This window comes from Danaus plexippus, chromosome 12 (assembly GCF_018135715.1).
Source record: "Danaus plexippus chromosome 12, MEX_DaPlex, whole genome shotgun sequence".
Lineage (NCBI taxonomy): Eukaryota > Metazoa > Arthropoda > Insecta > Lepidoptera > Nymphalidae > Danaus > Danaus plexippus.
Genome location: NC_083545.1, coordinates 381,354 through 397,859, shown reverse-complemented (window position 1 = coordinate 397,859; position 16,506 = coordinate 381,354). Strand labels below are relative to the sequence as shown.

At 34.5% G+C, this 16,506-nt stretch overlaps 1 protein-coding gene across 3 annotated transcripts in view; it reads left to right on the top strand.

Annotated features, from left to right (window-relative positions):
- LOC116772705 (knirps-related protein-like) overlaps window positions 1-15,047 on the top strand; it is a 35,298-nt gene extending 20,251 nt beyond the window's left edge. For 2 of the 3 annotated variants that reach the window (XM_032664975.2, XM_032664979.2), the window contains exons 2-3: window positions 6,181-6,258; window positions 13,348-15,047. In XM_032664975.2, the coding sequence (XP_032520866.1) occupies window positions 6,181-6,258; window positions 13,348-14,376 (1,107 nt within the window). In that variant the 3' untranslated portion in view covers window positions 14,377-15,047. Of the gene's footprint in view, window positions 1-5,984; window positions 6,106-6,180; window positions 6,259-13,347 lie in introns of those variants that run through there. The other variant, XM_032664976.2, reaches the window with a different exon arrangement.
- Window positions 15,048-16,506: the final 1,459 nt, after the last annotated feature.

Genomic DNA, 16,506 nt, shown 5'->3' with positions numbered 1-16,506 from the left:
TCTCAGTGAAATAGTTAAAACTATCACTACGTTAACGACACTTATACATTTCATAAACACAATATCAAAAGACCTGTCAATATTCATATCTAACGAAATGGACATCAATAAAAGCTCATTAAATAAAAAAAACCTTGGATCAATGCGATCTAAACGACAACACCCTCATTAAAAGCGTTTCTCATTAGAGCGACACCTTCCATTAAAATTCCAATTTTATAGATGTCACATCAAATCCGACGTCACATATGATTTCAAAGACGTTATTATGTATGTATACCTTCATATCATTTTCACGTTCGCGAATCGAAGCTCATTAAGTTAAGATTAATGACTTTCAATCAAAACTTATTCAGCATCCGATAGCCGACCGTCTACAGTCGAGGCGAGGAGACGCGAGCTTAAACGATTCCGCGGTATCACTTACTTCAAACAATAGACGTATTATATACAAAAAAACGTCAGGTGATAGTACATCATATCATAATAGCATTATGTGGGGGTATTGACCAGTCATTGACAGTTTGATTTGTGTGTCAGAGGTCGACTCGGGACGCCGGTATAATATGATCTCCGTAGAAAGCTCTAATCCAGTGTATTATTAGAATAACGCTACACGAAAACTTATTTGTTGGTTTGTCTTACATCGACTTGGGATGTACGAGAGACAGCTGTTCATTACTATGCAACATATTGTGATAAAATGAATGCTTTGTAATTGCTTGGTTATTAGCTGTGAGGATTTAGGTTTAATGTAATCTAACGGGCTGTTCGGCGACCGGTGCCGTTGTCTTATGTACCAACACGAAGAGTTATTTTAGATAATAATAAAAAATACAGTTCGAATATTTAAATGTACCTTAGAATTGTAACGAATTAAATATTTAAATTAAAATTTTGATTTATATCAATTTACAATTCTAAATAAATTATAATCATGTAAAAATGACTTGACATTATTTATTTTTATCGATATCCTTATTTGCATTGCATTCTGTTGATTGATAGTGAAATCAAATCAATAAATTTTAATAAAAGATGGCTGGCAGATGTTTAGCGCAGACGGCGACTTTGGAATATTTAATATACTAACCTTATGTATATATATACAGCCAGTCATTTCACAAATTGAAGTCCCATAGCTTCCATTCAATCATTAAACTTGAATTCATTCATTCAAATTTGATAATTCAGAACGCTAAGTCATTCGTGACCTGAGTTACGCATCCGAAATGCTAATACGAGGACGCATCTGACATAGAAACATAGACTCTATTGCTATGACATAGGACGCACGGCCAGCGAATGCGTTGGCATGTCCCATTAGATATTTACGTGAGATTCGGTCATTGTTGAGGGTTGCTTCGTATAAATTGATACAACTGTTGAAATATTTTGTCATACCGATTTGTCACGGGCTGTCGCTGAATTGCTTGTCAGGATGACGTCAGCGGGGGCCTGCATTATAACGATTATGAACAATTAATCATTCATTCATTCATTCACATTAGTAAATCCTTTATCGATCGAGCCCTTTGCGAACGACAAACATTTGAATTTGCCATTATGTAAAAATTGCACAACCCATACAAAAATGGAGGCTACGTCCATTCTTTACACTAAAAGCATTGTGCAATAACTGATAGAAAAAGTTAAAAGTAATATTTTTTTTGTAAAAAAAAGCCTCCTATAAAATTGAACGCTATAAAAAATCAAATAAAAATGTTAAAACATTTACAGTAAAGATGCTTTTAATGCGAAACGTTTAGTGTACTAAGGTCCTCGGGTAATGTTAAGGGCAACTTACCACTAATTGGTATAAATAAGTCTGGTGTACAATTTAATTGGGCATTTGTTTACATAGCGATGCTTATCTGTTAGTTAATATTAATAAGGTGCCGGCTAGCAATTGATCGCGAGGGCAGACGGCCGATTAAACGGAATAGGTCCTGCGATTTACCAAGAACAAACTACCGTTTTAATTAATATACATACATATAGTTGAACTTAAGAAGGTTCAACATTTACTAATGACATTAAACAAGAACAAACTTTAGCTCATTCATGTACACACTTGGAAAACATTAGTATATTACATCATTTATTCATTATATATCTACAGTTCAGTCATGAAAAGACTCATATAAACTCGTTCTTATATTGAGCGATGATGAGTGTGAAAGCAGCCATTAAGGGAACACTGTTATCCTCTTTCAGTACATTATGGCTGCAAAACCAATTCCTGAGATCATTAGCAATTTTAATACAATACCGCGGACTGAATTGTGGGGTCAGAGGGCCGGAGGGTGGGACGTGCAATGATACCACAATCTTGACTCCTCATGCTCTACGAAATGCATGTAGCACACCGTATTAAAATCATATGAGAACATTATTTCTACTCTTAGAAGCTTTATTCATTATAAATAACTACCAGTGAAAGTTTGGATATACATTGTCAATGCATGCGTAATAACTTTTTCAATAAAACCTTTCTAATTTAATAAAACCATATTTCATTAAAAAAAATCGCCAATGTCTTACGATAGAACAGATAGGTACTTCACCGGAATAATAAGAACATTTCCAGCGACACATTATAATCCAGTAGGTATTTTGTTAAATTTTCATATTGCAAAGAGGCGAATGCGGTCTCCTTATCGGACGCTCCGCAGACTCCTCTTACGAAATTTAACTGATGGTCATTTTCAAAACAAAGGGTCCGTTATGATGAACTGTGACACATGTGGCAGTATTTTTTAAAAACATTGTAGTCCGGTTTTACAACTACTTATGTAGTAGTAGATTCATTATTAAAACAAACAACAAATGCTCAATAAATAAATTGTAATTTATTTTAAAAACTACGGAATATTAAAGTTTTTTTTTAAATTTTTATATCATTCAGAATACAATCGCAAGGCTTAAGTTTCGTCCATATTTTTATAAAAATCAAAGATCCTATTCGACTATTTCGTAACATAGAAATAAAACAAATTAAATTATCTTTATATGTCATGATATTTGTATTTTGTAATACCTTAACAGACGTGTGAGCAGAGAGCATAACAAATTAGCGCCTATCAAAACGAAATCAAGAACCGCGCTGAGGCGGAGGAGGTATTACTGATTTGATGATGGATTATTATATTCCTATTGAGCTTTTTAATGTTTAAAAGCGGCTCGTTTTGATCAGTCTAAACGCGGTTATGGTTCACAGTTTATATTGACCTGAACGCGTCTGTTGTGAATTAAACCATAAGTTAAAAGTGAGTAAACAAACATTATTGAAGGACACAAAGAAGGTTATTAAAAAAATAGAACAATATCGTCTTGTATGTATTATCTGTGCACTTTCCCGCGCTCATTACAAATTGGTCGCGGCCACTATGCCTCTATTATAACAGATCTTCTCTGTATTTCTATACGCTCATTCTTAACGCCTTACTTATTCTTATTTTGTATCCTTGTTAGCTTTTTATCTCATGACTTTACAGTTTTTGCGAGATTCCACTCAGTACATACTCATACTCATATACGACACGCAAAAGTTGAGTACGACTTCAATAATAGGTTTATTTATAGTCACTTAGAGTAAAGCGTTTGTAATATTGGGAACTAAACACTGAATTGATTTCACTCTTGATCGGATCTGATATTAGCTCATCATTAAGTATGTGTGTGAGTTGAGGTTGATTTGTTGCGGAGCATGAAGGCACGTCCAAAAGCCGTGTACCGTAATCTAGATACAGCTAGATCACAGTACACATGATCAAGGAATCATATTCCCATACATCCCGCATTCCCACGAGGCCGGCATAATGGCGGGCGGCAAATGACAGGCCGGGCGTTTCACACGCCTGCATGGAACACTTTGATTTGTCCAATGGACTCTAATGGCATAGCAATAACCTTATAGAATAGTGTTATAAATAATTAGACCAACTATATAACCCCCCCCCCATATTATATCTATGAATCTCATAATCAAATGTCCATGTCCCTGTCCCACTCCGTATATAGTAAACTTTTAATTCGCAAATCAAAATGAGTTCATTGACCTTAATCTGCAAAAAGCGTTCCCGATCGCTCTCCCTGTGTATTCGAGCATCAAATACGTTACAACGTATCGATTCCCTTCAAGTATCACTTAATTAATTTGTCAGTTGCGTTTACGTGTTTTGGAGTTACGCATCCTCCTTCAATGACACACGAGAATAAATTTTAACTTTATTTAAAAGACTATTGAGTTGATCTTTAAGTGATGAATATGTATATCGTTTTGTTTGTTTCGATAGGGACTCTGTGGTAGTGTTGTTAAGGTCGATATTGGAATGTTTCTAGATAAGGCATCGACGCGTATGAACTAAAAACGTACTGCCATGTCGCGGTTTTGGCAAGGAACCGAAGGGCCGTCCGTCCGCCGTCCGACGTCAGTGACGCGGTGATAATTTATCTGAGATGCGATCTAGACATGCAATTACCATATTAATTACTTAATATTTGTTTGACGTGCAGATTGAATGCCGAGTTTTTTGGAGGTGTGGAGTTTTTTTGAATTAAATTGATAAAGGTGTGAAGGATTTGAAATTAATCTCGGGGTGACGTCTCAATTTCAAATCTAAAAATAGTACTTTGTTTTAACTCTAAAGTCATTATATTTTAATAAAAATTTCCACTTCCTGTCAGTATTTTTTTCAGTAAAAATAACCATCGTGACGTTAAAGACAAACAGCGTATTGTAATAACTATACTTAACGAGGATGCTGTCATAAAAATCGGTTGGAGAGATCGGAAATCAATTTTAGTACCAGAAATATCACATCACGATATCGGTGGCGATAACTGGAATATGAAATCCATACGACACCATATCGAGCGGTCGATAACGCACGCGACTTAACGACACTCGAAATACGGCAGGAGATATCATAAAACAGACAAATCATTGAATGTAACCGCCTTCATTGTAAAGTATACTTTATAGTTATACAACCAAAGTTCACTTCGACTTGGATGTGATACAATGCAAAATTCCGCTATAGAAATATGGACTTTATTGGAAGGCGTTAAGGTCGTAGCAGTTGTATGTATATCCGATCTAATTTAAAGCGGGCGTGATGAGGAGCCGCTCGGACCTCATGCTGCGTGATTTACTTTATGCGCGGAGCTTAGCGACTATGGCGAGATTTTACGTCCGCATCAATAAAAAATTAAAAACATTATACACAGTCCCTTTTATATTATGCTTTATTTTTTCCGATTATCAAAATTCTCGCTCTATGTTTTATTTGAGACTGGCTTCAAGGTGGACATATTTAAACACAGTTCTTCCGATATTGTATAATATTTTTTGTCTAATCCCATAAGGGATATAATTGGTGACAATAATAATAATTACAGTCAAAAACTTTTTTATTTTTCAAAATTTATACAATGCATCAAATAAAAAAAATATAATTAATTGCAATAAAATATATATAAATCCCAACCCGATGTATACAACCTTCACGCTCCACCACTCAGCCTCAGTTGTGTAGACTCTGTGATATATCGTCTGAGGACCTGAATTATACATACAACTGTATCTTTATCTGAAATACTTCACTGACTTCAGTATTCCACTCGGCTAAAATAAATATGTATATGTAATAGAAGAAATACTTTTAAGTATCATAAAAAAAAATATGTGTATATCGGTGTCTCGGTGCCAGGAACAAGTATCTCCTAAATTATATTATTTATCTTCTTTATAAAAAAAAACGTAATATAATTTAAAAATGTATATCGGGTAAGCACCAGCCCTAACAAGTGCACTGGAAAAAACTAATTAAAAAAAACATTTTTACTTAAATCCGATTAAAAGTATAATTGGTTTAGTGTTTTTATTACAATTACTAATATAGCTGTATGGATGTACCGACTGAATGACTGATTGGACGACACGGCGTATTAACATTGAATTGGGTTTGAGTCTACTCCGATAACACTATGAGAACATTGCAAATTGATTCAACTCTGCTCCGTGTTTTAATTTGTTGCATTTTTAGTTCTACTTAATTTTCACACAAACTACTGTTTAGTTTGATAAATTGTAACGGAACTGTACGTATTTTGGTCGTTGTTTATGTGTTGAATATATAATTTGTTTAATTTATATGTATTTTTTTAAATTTTCAGATGAATCAGAAGTGCAAAGTCTGTGGAGAACCGGCTGCCGGCTTTCATTTCGGAGCTTTCACCTGCGAGGGATGCAAGGTAATTATTGTTCTAACAGTATTTTAAACAAAAAACATATCTCAATACAATCTCACGGTGACGGGTATTTTTTCTGTTCATATTAAACTTACTGTAATATTCATTTATTACACTCGAATAGGAAACTGTAATACGCGTCGGTTCTGATTCACTTTCCACTAACTGTATCAAGGACTACGATCACTTATTAAATATATACACAATAATATAACAGGCGTCTGTGTATAATTCTGATATATTTAAATGAACTGTCCGAGAACTGTTTGAAATTAATCTTTATCGTAACAGCGAGTTTAACTTTATAATCATAATATCTTAATTTTAATACGGTACCTTCATTCAAGCTAAAAGCGCCTCTATTGCAGCTAAATGCTACAAAATATTAATAAAATTAGTATGCACATACCATAATGTCCGGGGGTTCGCGTCAGTAGTCGATACACGCAACAACGCCGCTACACATTTTTTGCTGTAACACAAACAAGAGGTTAGATTTCTCGTTCAAAGGATACGTAAATTGTAAGTAAATTGACTTTGCTTCCGAATAACATCCACCGAGTTCCAATTATTATGCAAACATTAATGGAATTCAATCATGTTATATTTCTGCTCAACATTTTCTAAATAACAATAATATTGTACAGATCTATGTTCTGTATTACATTCCGCCTTTCTCACAACTATTTATGAGATTCGATATAATTCGCATGGGTTCTCGTCACAAGGAAATCGTCGGTAACACTCGCTCCCTATTAAAGCAACAACAACAACAAGCTCCTCTTATTGGTAACTCAATAACATCAATGTCAACGACTTCGAATTGTTTCAATAAACAGATGAAAAAGGAGATATCAATTATTCGTCCGGCAGTATTGAATAAAAACTTAACTGATTTGACAGCGGAAAATTATTTTAAATAGAAAGTGAGCTCGAATTAATGACAATCAAATTAATTGTATGAAGGAATTTCAAATCGGAAAGCAAATGGACAGCGAGGCTTGCTGTGGAGAGAATAATATGTTCAGGCTGTTTTTAATGAAATATATTAAACGTTATTATGATTTAGAGCCTTTGTTTCCTTAAACGAAGGTTTCTGTTGTGATATGAAGTGGAACTGAACAATGGTTGCGTCACGTGTCGCAGGATGTCGGGAACTCGGTCAATCTGTGACGTCACTTCCTTAGTTTACTACCATCCAATTGAGCAAACATTTCAATGAAAAACATACCAACAGCGAAAATTCCTCGTTCATAGTAGAAATATTTGTATGGGAAAATAAATATATTAATATTTTAAAATATCTTCTTGTTAAGTCGGATAAAAAAATAATATTAAAAGAGCAGTGTAACACACGTGTACTTAATGTACGTCGTTTTTTTTTAAATTCAATACTAACATATAGATCGAGATGATTTTGATTGATGATAATGATTAAATGATAATCTGAGGTCGGTCATGGTGTGCCGTAGGAAATAAAACAATCTATATTCTGTACCACATGTACCATACAGTATGGGACTGACGAGAATTATACATACATATACATATTAGATATTTACTGGAATAACATTAAAAAAATCATCAAATACATGAGAATATTTACGAAACAGCCATGAATATATAATTGTTATAAGTTATTATAATTACAATCAATAAATTGATCAAAATATAACCTACATAGCATAACCTTTGCCAGTGGACAATATATACGCAGACGTTGGAACTTTTATGAGCCATGAATTAATACACGTACCTCATCATCCTTGGGGTCTCCGTCTAATTTATAATAAACATTTATCGTCTTAGAGCAAACGGAACGATTGAGACAATTACTTTAATAACTGATACTCAGAATCGGCATTACCGGTCACCATAGTTCAGGAGTTAGTTGCAATTTTTAAACTTCTATACAAGTTTTATTAACATCTACAGTCGTCGTGACAAACATTAAGAATAGAAAACAACTAAACCTTAAAATAAACATTAATACGTATGAACAAACAAACTTGGACGTATCCATTAACAGTAAGTATAGTATTCGTTCTTTGTCGGTAGTTAGCTGGTCCGTGATTGATGGAGACTCACAAAAACGTGTGACTCTCGCCTTTGCTCCAATTACCCGATGACTTACACAGCATTACATACATACATACATACGATATTTCTCATATGTACATAAGTGAGCATAAGTTAATGATATTGTGAAACAGTCCGTCTGTCCTTCATTACTATATAGCGAGTTTCAGGTTCGTCATTATAGTTTCGCTAGCGTTGTTCGTAATCCTAATATCTAATGGCGACGGTAATCTCCCTCAGAGCGGGTTGAGATCTGATCTTCTGATCTCGTTCGAGCGAGGGAGCGGACGCGACACAATCGCACGCCACAAATTATATTCAAATTTAGATCAAATACAAATTGCAGTACAGCACGCGAACGGAGAAGTGTTCTTTCGTAACCCGCAATAAATCATCTACTAATTTGTTTTTAAAGATTTTCTATTATGTGTGTGCATTGTGCGGGCTCATTGTGCGAGCGAGCCTCAGTAGTTAAAAGACACCGCGCCGCTCCGTAATTTGTCACAGTTCCAAACAAAACAAAAGTATCGCCTTTAATGGCCTCGGACGAGTCTGAATTAATCGGATTGTTACTTTATTCTTAATTGGGCGTGCTTTACGTAGCCGGCTTAATGTCCTGTAATGAGTTTTGCGCGAACACATTTGTGTCTATGCCCCTTTTGCTATCTATTCATCTGGCTTTTAAGTTCAAATTCAAATAGTTACCGAGTATTCTTAAACTATGCTTTGTTTCTCTTTCAATATAAACCCTTACCTTGTAATAATCGATGGCAGTTAATTAAAAAATTTGGATCAAAATCAATCGGTTGGTTTGCGGCCGTCAGATTGTAATAATATCATTGCGATAATCACGGCTTGAGGCTTGAATCGATTCGATTCAACTGTGACGCCACCAATCAACTATATTTTGCATTATCATTTATTATCACGCCGAAATATTTTTGATTTAAATTATTTTTTAACTGTTCAGTCACAGGGTCTAGAGTCGTCTGTAGCTAGTGTTAATTATTGTCATTGTTTTAGAGGTTATGAAACTGTCAACGGACGCAATTGTTGGCACACCGATGAACTTATTGGAGCATATCGGTGATTTTTATTCGCGTCACGAAATGCATTCTATGTGTAGACTCTCAGAGAACGTTTACTCCGATGATGGACAGACGTCATTCAAAACGAACCTTAATTTAATTCGAATACGTAAAACATTTGTTGTCGAAATTTTCTTCGTTACCACAATTTTTGACACCTAAATACTTTAAATAGCCATGGTAATTAACACTAAAGCTCACATTGATTATAACACTTTTCATTTATATTTGCTTTTGTTTAAAATGAAAGCCTTCCTTGATAATAAACGTGTTATATTGCCTCTGCCCTTCCTCAGTGTTCTGCGTGACAGATGTCATTTTGACACATGACTCCTTAAGTTTGTAACATCTGTAGTGATATATGACGACTGATAAGCGTCACATTCTAATGGGTGACCTTTACACGGCGGTCTTAGAATACTTGATATACATTATAAACGTATACTGCACATAAATATCATGCCAAACTGACTTCATACTAAACTCTGCCATATTTCAAACAGCTCCCCTTAGTAGATAACTTTTAACCCCATGTACACAATTCATCATGAGCCCACGTATTTTGAACGTAATTTAAATTCATATAAATATTCGAGTACCGAAACGTAACCGGATATCGAAATATCAGAAGCAGCGGCGCAGCATCGATTCACATTACACGATTAATCGATTGTATCCTAATGTCAGACGTAATCAAAACATCGCAGCCACAGGTCACTGCGTCTTCGAACCAAACGTAAGACGACACTACGAACTACAAACGTACAGATAGAATAGAACGAGCATAAGAAGCTTCCCTCTGTAACAAGAAAGTCGAATTTTAATATTATATTTTTGATAGCGTCCCCGATATGAAACTGAGGTCGATCATTCCTAATCTGAAATGTTCTCACGCGTTCGAACGTGATCATTTTAGCATTTGATCACGGTCCGGCCGATGTTTGTGGACAATTTGTCAATGTGAATGAATACGGATGCATATGTTTGTGGTGCATTCGTTATCGGACTGTTTGTATGAAAAAAAGGCTTTGTAAATTATTAATAGCATTAAAAAATAACCTGAGATCCTACAGAAAGATAGTATTAAGGTAACATGTGATTCCAATACATTAACTGTGAATATTTTTTAAAAGAGTTTAAGCACACGTTAACGTAATGGTAGATTTAATCGAACGTTTGAAATTAATTATATGATTGGTCATTGTAACTTTCAAGGAGGACGAGACATTCGCGGAAACATCTCATGAGTAAAATACATACATATGTATGTACGAATTATTCAATAAATAAACCAATGACAATAATTTTTCAATTGTCACTTACACGCGCGGAACGAGTAATATTTCACATATGGAAAATTAACCAACCTTTGATACTTTATGGAGATAAGAAAGCTTATAATTTTTTACGTTACCGTTGAAGGGATAAACAAATAGACCTTTCAATCCCTATTAATGTATTGTAATATATAATATTATCGATTACCGATCAGGCCGTAGGCTTGGTGTGTTGGTCTCCAGTTCTAAACAGTGGAATAATAATCTTAATATTAAAGTAATACCGGTCGGCCGTCTGCGGTAGGTATGCAATGGATACCATAAAATGTGCTATAACTTTTATACCCCGCTTTATGAAGTCCTAATGGTGTAGAAGAGAATTTGCTCAGGGCACCATTTATGACGGTTACAATGTTGTACCGTCGCTCTATAATGACACCGACTATTTAATAATATTAACTGTAACGTACAATTTAACTACTAATATGCTAGGACCAGATATTTTTACTCATAAATTATAGCTACTAAAGACACCATCTTTCTCTTTGAGCGAAAGTATTATATTTATGAACATGTTTAAAGTTAATTTTAGTTGAGTTACTTTAACCTATTACTTTAATGCATTGTATAATAGAATTTTAATGTCCCAACAACACGACTACGACACGCCGGCGACACGAGGACGATACGATCCGCAGTTATCAGAGATGTTACTGAACGTAATAAATGTTATTAAATATTAAACAAGTTGACATTTCCTTTTTTGAGCTGATTGCTGATTCTCTTGGAGTAGAAAATATGAACTCGGATCATAAGGTGCAGCTTTTGATATTCGAATTTATCGTGAAGCTATTAAACACAGGTCTTTTATAGACGATAAATAATAACGGTCGATTCATAAAAACTAAGATCTTCCGTACTTGATAGCATTTATGGACACTAAATCAAACTAATTGCAAAAATAGATACATTTTTTTTATTTACTCTTATTAGATAATAAAAGAACACAGTTAATACATCTATCAGGCGAGAGAATGGTTTTCGTTTACCATTAAAATAAAACGATTTGAAATAACATAAAAATATATAAACCAGTGTAGTATTCTAGTTGTTCTAAACATAAAAATATATATAATACTAATAAGTAGAGTCTCAAACGACATCGAGAGGTAGAGTTCAGAGGTGAAAGCGTCTGCGGCGCACGTCCCACTATTAAAATTATGCAGCATTATTACACAATGTACCAGAAAATCAAGCGCCTTGATAACATCCTCTTTACGGCTTATAAAATTAATAAAGTTTACTAAACAGCCGATGTCATCACCTACGATATATAATCATTATATAAAACCAGCCGAAACATACACTTAACAGTAAATATTCTAATTGTAATACTTCAAACTGAGTAATAGTATAAAAAATACGCCATTTAACTTCATTTTATGTGATGATTTTCTGTGTCACATTTAAACAAACAGACATGTCATATATATAACGGTGTGACATATGACTATCAAGTCTATTAATAACCAGGTAACATGCACTGGAGACCGGCCGGTCCGGTGAGAGGTTGCAGGTCAACTAAAAATTGTCCATCTCCGAGTCGACTTACATTGCGAAACCTCATATAAACTTGACGTGTTTACTGTAGCTGATTTTAATATCATATTATTTAAATGTATTTAATTCTGATGAGACTAATCGCTTCAGACGATCTTTATGTTATTTTTGTTCATACAGACATTTATAATTTTCTCGTTCAACGCCGTCTGTATGCACCGGCACTGAACGTTCGGGAAATGTATAATAATACATATATTTATTACCATAAAACATTAAATGTTAAAATGTCACCTTCAAAGTGTTGGTCGTTGCGCGGGCGCCCATCGTATCTTACAGTTGATCTCAAACGCTACGCATTCAGATCACGCGCGGAACGCGATTTAAAGATGGCATTGTTTCAGTTTAAATTCCTCATCTATGACGCGATCACTGCAGTCGGATTAGCATTCTAACTGTGTTCTCATATTTTGGCAATGTACCGAAAGTATTGATAAACGGGAATCCTAACAAGTTTATATGGGAGTGTAACCGTTTTCATTATTATTACATCTTCAATACTTTGCATTCTTTAATATGAACAGGATTTGTTTTCCCAAGTATGAAAAATCTAAATTTTGTTATTTTATCCTATTAAATCAAATTAGGAATGAAAAGCTTACAATACAATAGGTTACATAACAACTTCAGCGAAAACTCAAGGTCGAAAAACGAAACCGTTTATAAACGGACGAAGCCAACTGGAACCGTACCTGTGGCCTATATACAAAGGAAGTGCCGTCTTAGACCGTAAATACTACGTTTGAGAGACCGTGAATTCACTTTCAACGTTACGCACTCGACTTGCGACCAGCAAGCCGTGTAAATATAGATTTACATGATGTATATCGTACTTGTCTGACTAGATTGAGTTAAAATTACTATTTAATAGTAATTTATATTAAGAGATTTATTTTGAGAACAAAAAAATCTATTAAACACAATTAAGTACAATTGAACAAAAAATACAATTTGACGCAAAACAGAAATTAAGTGTATTAATTTTGAATGAAATATGATTTTAATCTTTTATGTTTTTTCTTTTCCAGTCATTCTTCGGACGCTCCTACAATAATCTCAACTCCATTACGGAATGCAAAAACAACGGCGAGTGTGTTATCAACAAGAAGAATAGGACTGCATGTAAAGCTTGCCGACTTCGAAAATGTTTGATGGTGGGCATGTCAAAGTCTGGTTCCAGATACGGAAGACGTTCCAATTGGTTTAAGATTCACTGTCTTCTTCAAGAACAACAGCAAGCAGCTCAATCACAGTCACCCCCTAGAATGCCACAATCGCCGCACATGGCGCCTCCCTTTCCACCTCATCTGTTCCCTGGACTAGCGAGACCACGGTCAAAAGAAGAACTCGCTCTTTTGAGCCTCGATGATTACAAGATGCCCTGCTCTGGATCCCCAGATTCCCACCGAAGCGGGTCCTCACCTAAATTAGATGAGAAATCTAGGCTCACACAATCCCGGCCGCCTGACAGACCTCTGACACCGCCCAGAGACGCTTTTCTCCATCTTCCTCTAGCCAATATATCCTTGCCACACTTCCCGCATTCGCCGTTTCTACCACCACACCATTTCAATACATTCCCTCCGAACCATCCACTTTTATTTCCACCTGGTTTCCATCCGATTTATTCTAGACATTTACTGGATCATGCGGCACTCAGACAGGCCGCTGAAAACAACAATGATGTCAGAATCGACGATAACAACACAGACTCGTCGAAGCGATTCTTTTTGGACGAGATCTTGAAGCAACAGAGATCCAACCAGCCCGCACAAGAAGATGTCATATCGGAGGCTGAGTTCGTGCCAACACCTCCGGCGGAAAGAAGGACGTCAGAATCACCGTTACAGGAAAACCCGATGGATCTGTCGGTGAAATCCGACGGTAGATCGAGTTCAGCGAGACGAAGGTCCGATGATAGCGAGATAATCACCCCAGATAATGATGACCCGGAGAGTGGCAGTGATCGAGCATCGGCCAGTGACGAAGAGGACATGGCATACTCTCAAATAAAGAGGATCAAACTCCATCCTCTCGACCTGACGACTAAAGTCTGACGCGAAGTCTCGTCATCACCACGTCAAAGGCCAGTAAATCTATGGTGAATAGATTAGGGAAGTGTTTGTTGAATTGTTATCGATTGAATAAAGAGTCTATCCAAATACGTATGTTAAGTAATTTCTAAATGGTAATGTTATATGTAGGTGAACCCCGGTCGATGGTTGTACAAATTGAGTGTAAATACTAAATTATTCGTATACTAAGTTAGTTTCGTTAGACGGTTTTAGTTCTGGATGGAAATGCTCCCCGCGGAAAATAATGTAAAAGCATGATATGGTATTAAATATAATTTATTTAATTTTAGTAGAATTTTGATTGAAGTGTTGTTTGATTGCAACTTAACTTCGGGTGCATTGTGAATTTTGTTTTTTATTATTCCTTATCTAATTTAAGTTACATTTTAAAGACACTTCTCATGTTACGTCAAACATTCCTATAAACGTGTGTATGTTATATATTTCTGCTAATTGCTCAATGTTGCAATTTTTTGTTATATATTTTTGCTGTCTTATATACTCAATGTAGTGAAATTTAGTCGCAAATACATACTCAGTGTTATATTTTATGAGAATCATTTTGTACATATTGTTATTTTAAGTAGCATGTTCTTGAGATTTAAATGGATGCATTCACGGAAACGTACAAAATAAAATAATCAAGCACTCGATTTTTATAGTTTTATTTTGTAACAAACCTAACGAAACTATTTGACTTTTCCACTATTACTCCGTGCTTACATATATATGGTTGTTTCAGTTTTTCTTATAATTAATAAAATATAGACATCATTTTATTACGATCCGTAATAATATTTTTAACAAACGACATATAAATTTGGAACTCAATCAGAAGATGTTATTGAAAATCAATGAATATTATTTTTATTGAAAATTCTTTTGGTGTCATCGAGACTATTGTCTGAGAGCATAATTTATTTTTATTAAAGTTTTAATCGACACCGATTTATGTTAAAATAAATATTTATCGTTAATTTTTTAAATTAATTTACTGATTTAGTTTCGAAAAAAGACATTGAAAATATATATGTATATTAAAATTACACGTACGGATCAATGATCGCCGACGGGTTTTCCCATTGAATATAATGCTTCCTCACCTTAAGGTCTTAAACAACATGTTTATTGGCTTACTGAGGCTAAACATAGGAACAATATTTGGAAGTACATATTCATAAAATTAATACTCAATCATTTGTGGCTTATTAATTGCAATAAGTATATATATGATTGTACGAAGCCGTCAGACAATAATTGTGATCTTTATAGTCATGAGTTCACTTCAGATAAATACAACTGTTATTTAATTCATTTGATTTGGTAACAAATACAAATTTCGTGTAACACGAAGGCTATCATCAGCTAATTATTCAATAATTGTATTTATACAAAGAATCCTATTTTGGTCTATCTCTTTAATGGCAACAGATAAAGCTGTTTATGTAATAAATAAAATTGTCTTTTCATGACGAAATGTTAATAGGTTAAATAACAATTCAATGAGAGAATGAAAAAGAGAAATAAGAAAATATACTTTGAAAATACTTTCAGACAAAAATAAGTGTCCTTTATTTCATATTGAATACGAGAAGCCTTAAAATAGTGAGTGTAGTAAAAGACATCACAGTTAAAAATTTAATAGTCCGTTTACGTCAACTTCAAGGTGTTGTTTACACCTTTTTAGTCTAATGTAAACGATGTATTTTAAGTATGTTTCACTGCTCTTAGATGGAAAAATATATAAAATGATTCACATTAATAATTCTGTCACGAGATCGATGATTGAAAACGGTCGTCTTAAGAAACTGTGGACGTTATACTATAACGTATCGCTATTACGGTTCGACGTACAAACAGTGGATGCGAAGATCATAGCCTAGATTATAACATAACTAATAATAAAATAATATTATAACTATATATTAACTTTTCTTTGATAACATATACTCTGTAGGTAGGAGTCACAGTATCCATTAAATTACAACTTTAAGTCAGATTATTTTATCCTGAGACTCGACGTTCCCCGACCGTAACAATGATTACGAATATGAGTAGACATTAAAACAAATAGTTCTTACGAAAATTCTTGAATAGTCAAAGTCTGTATGC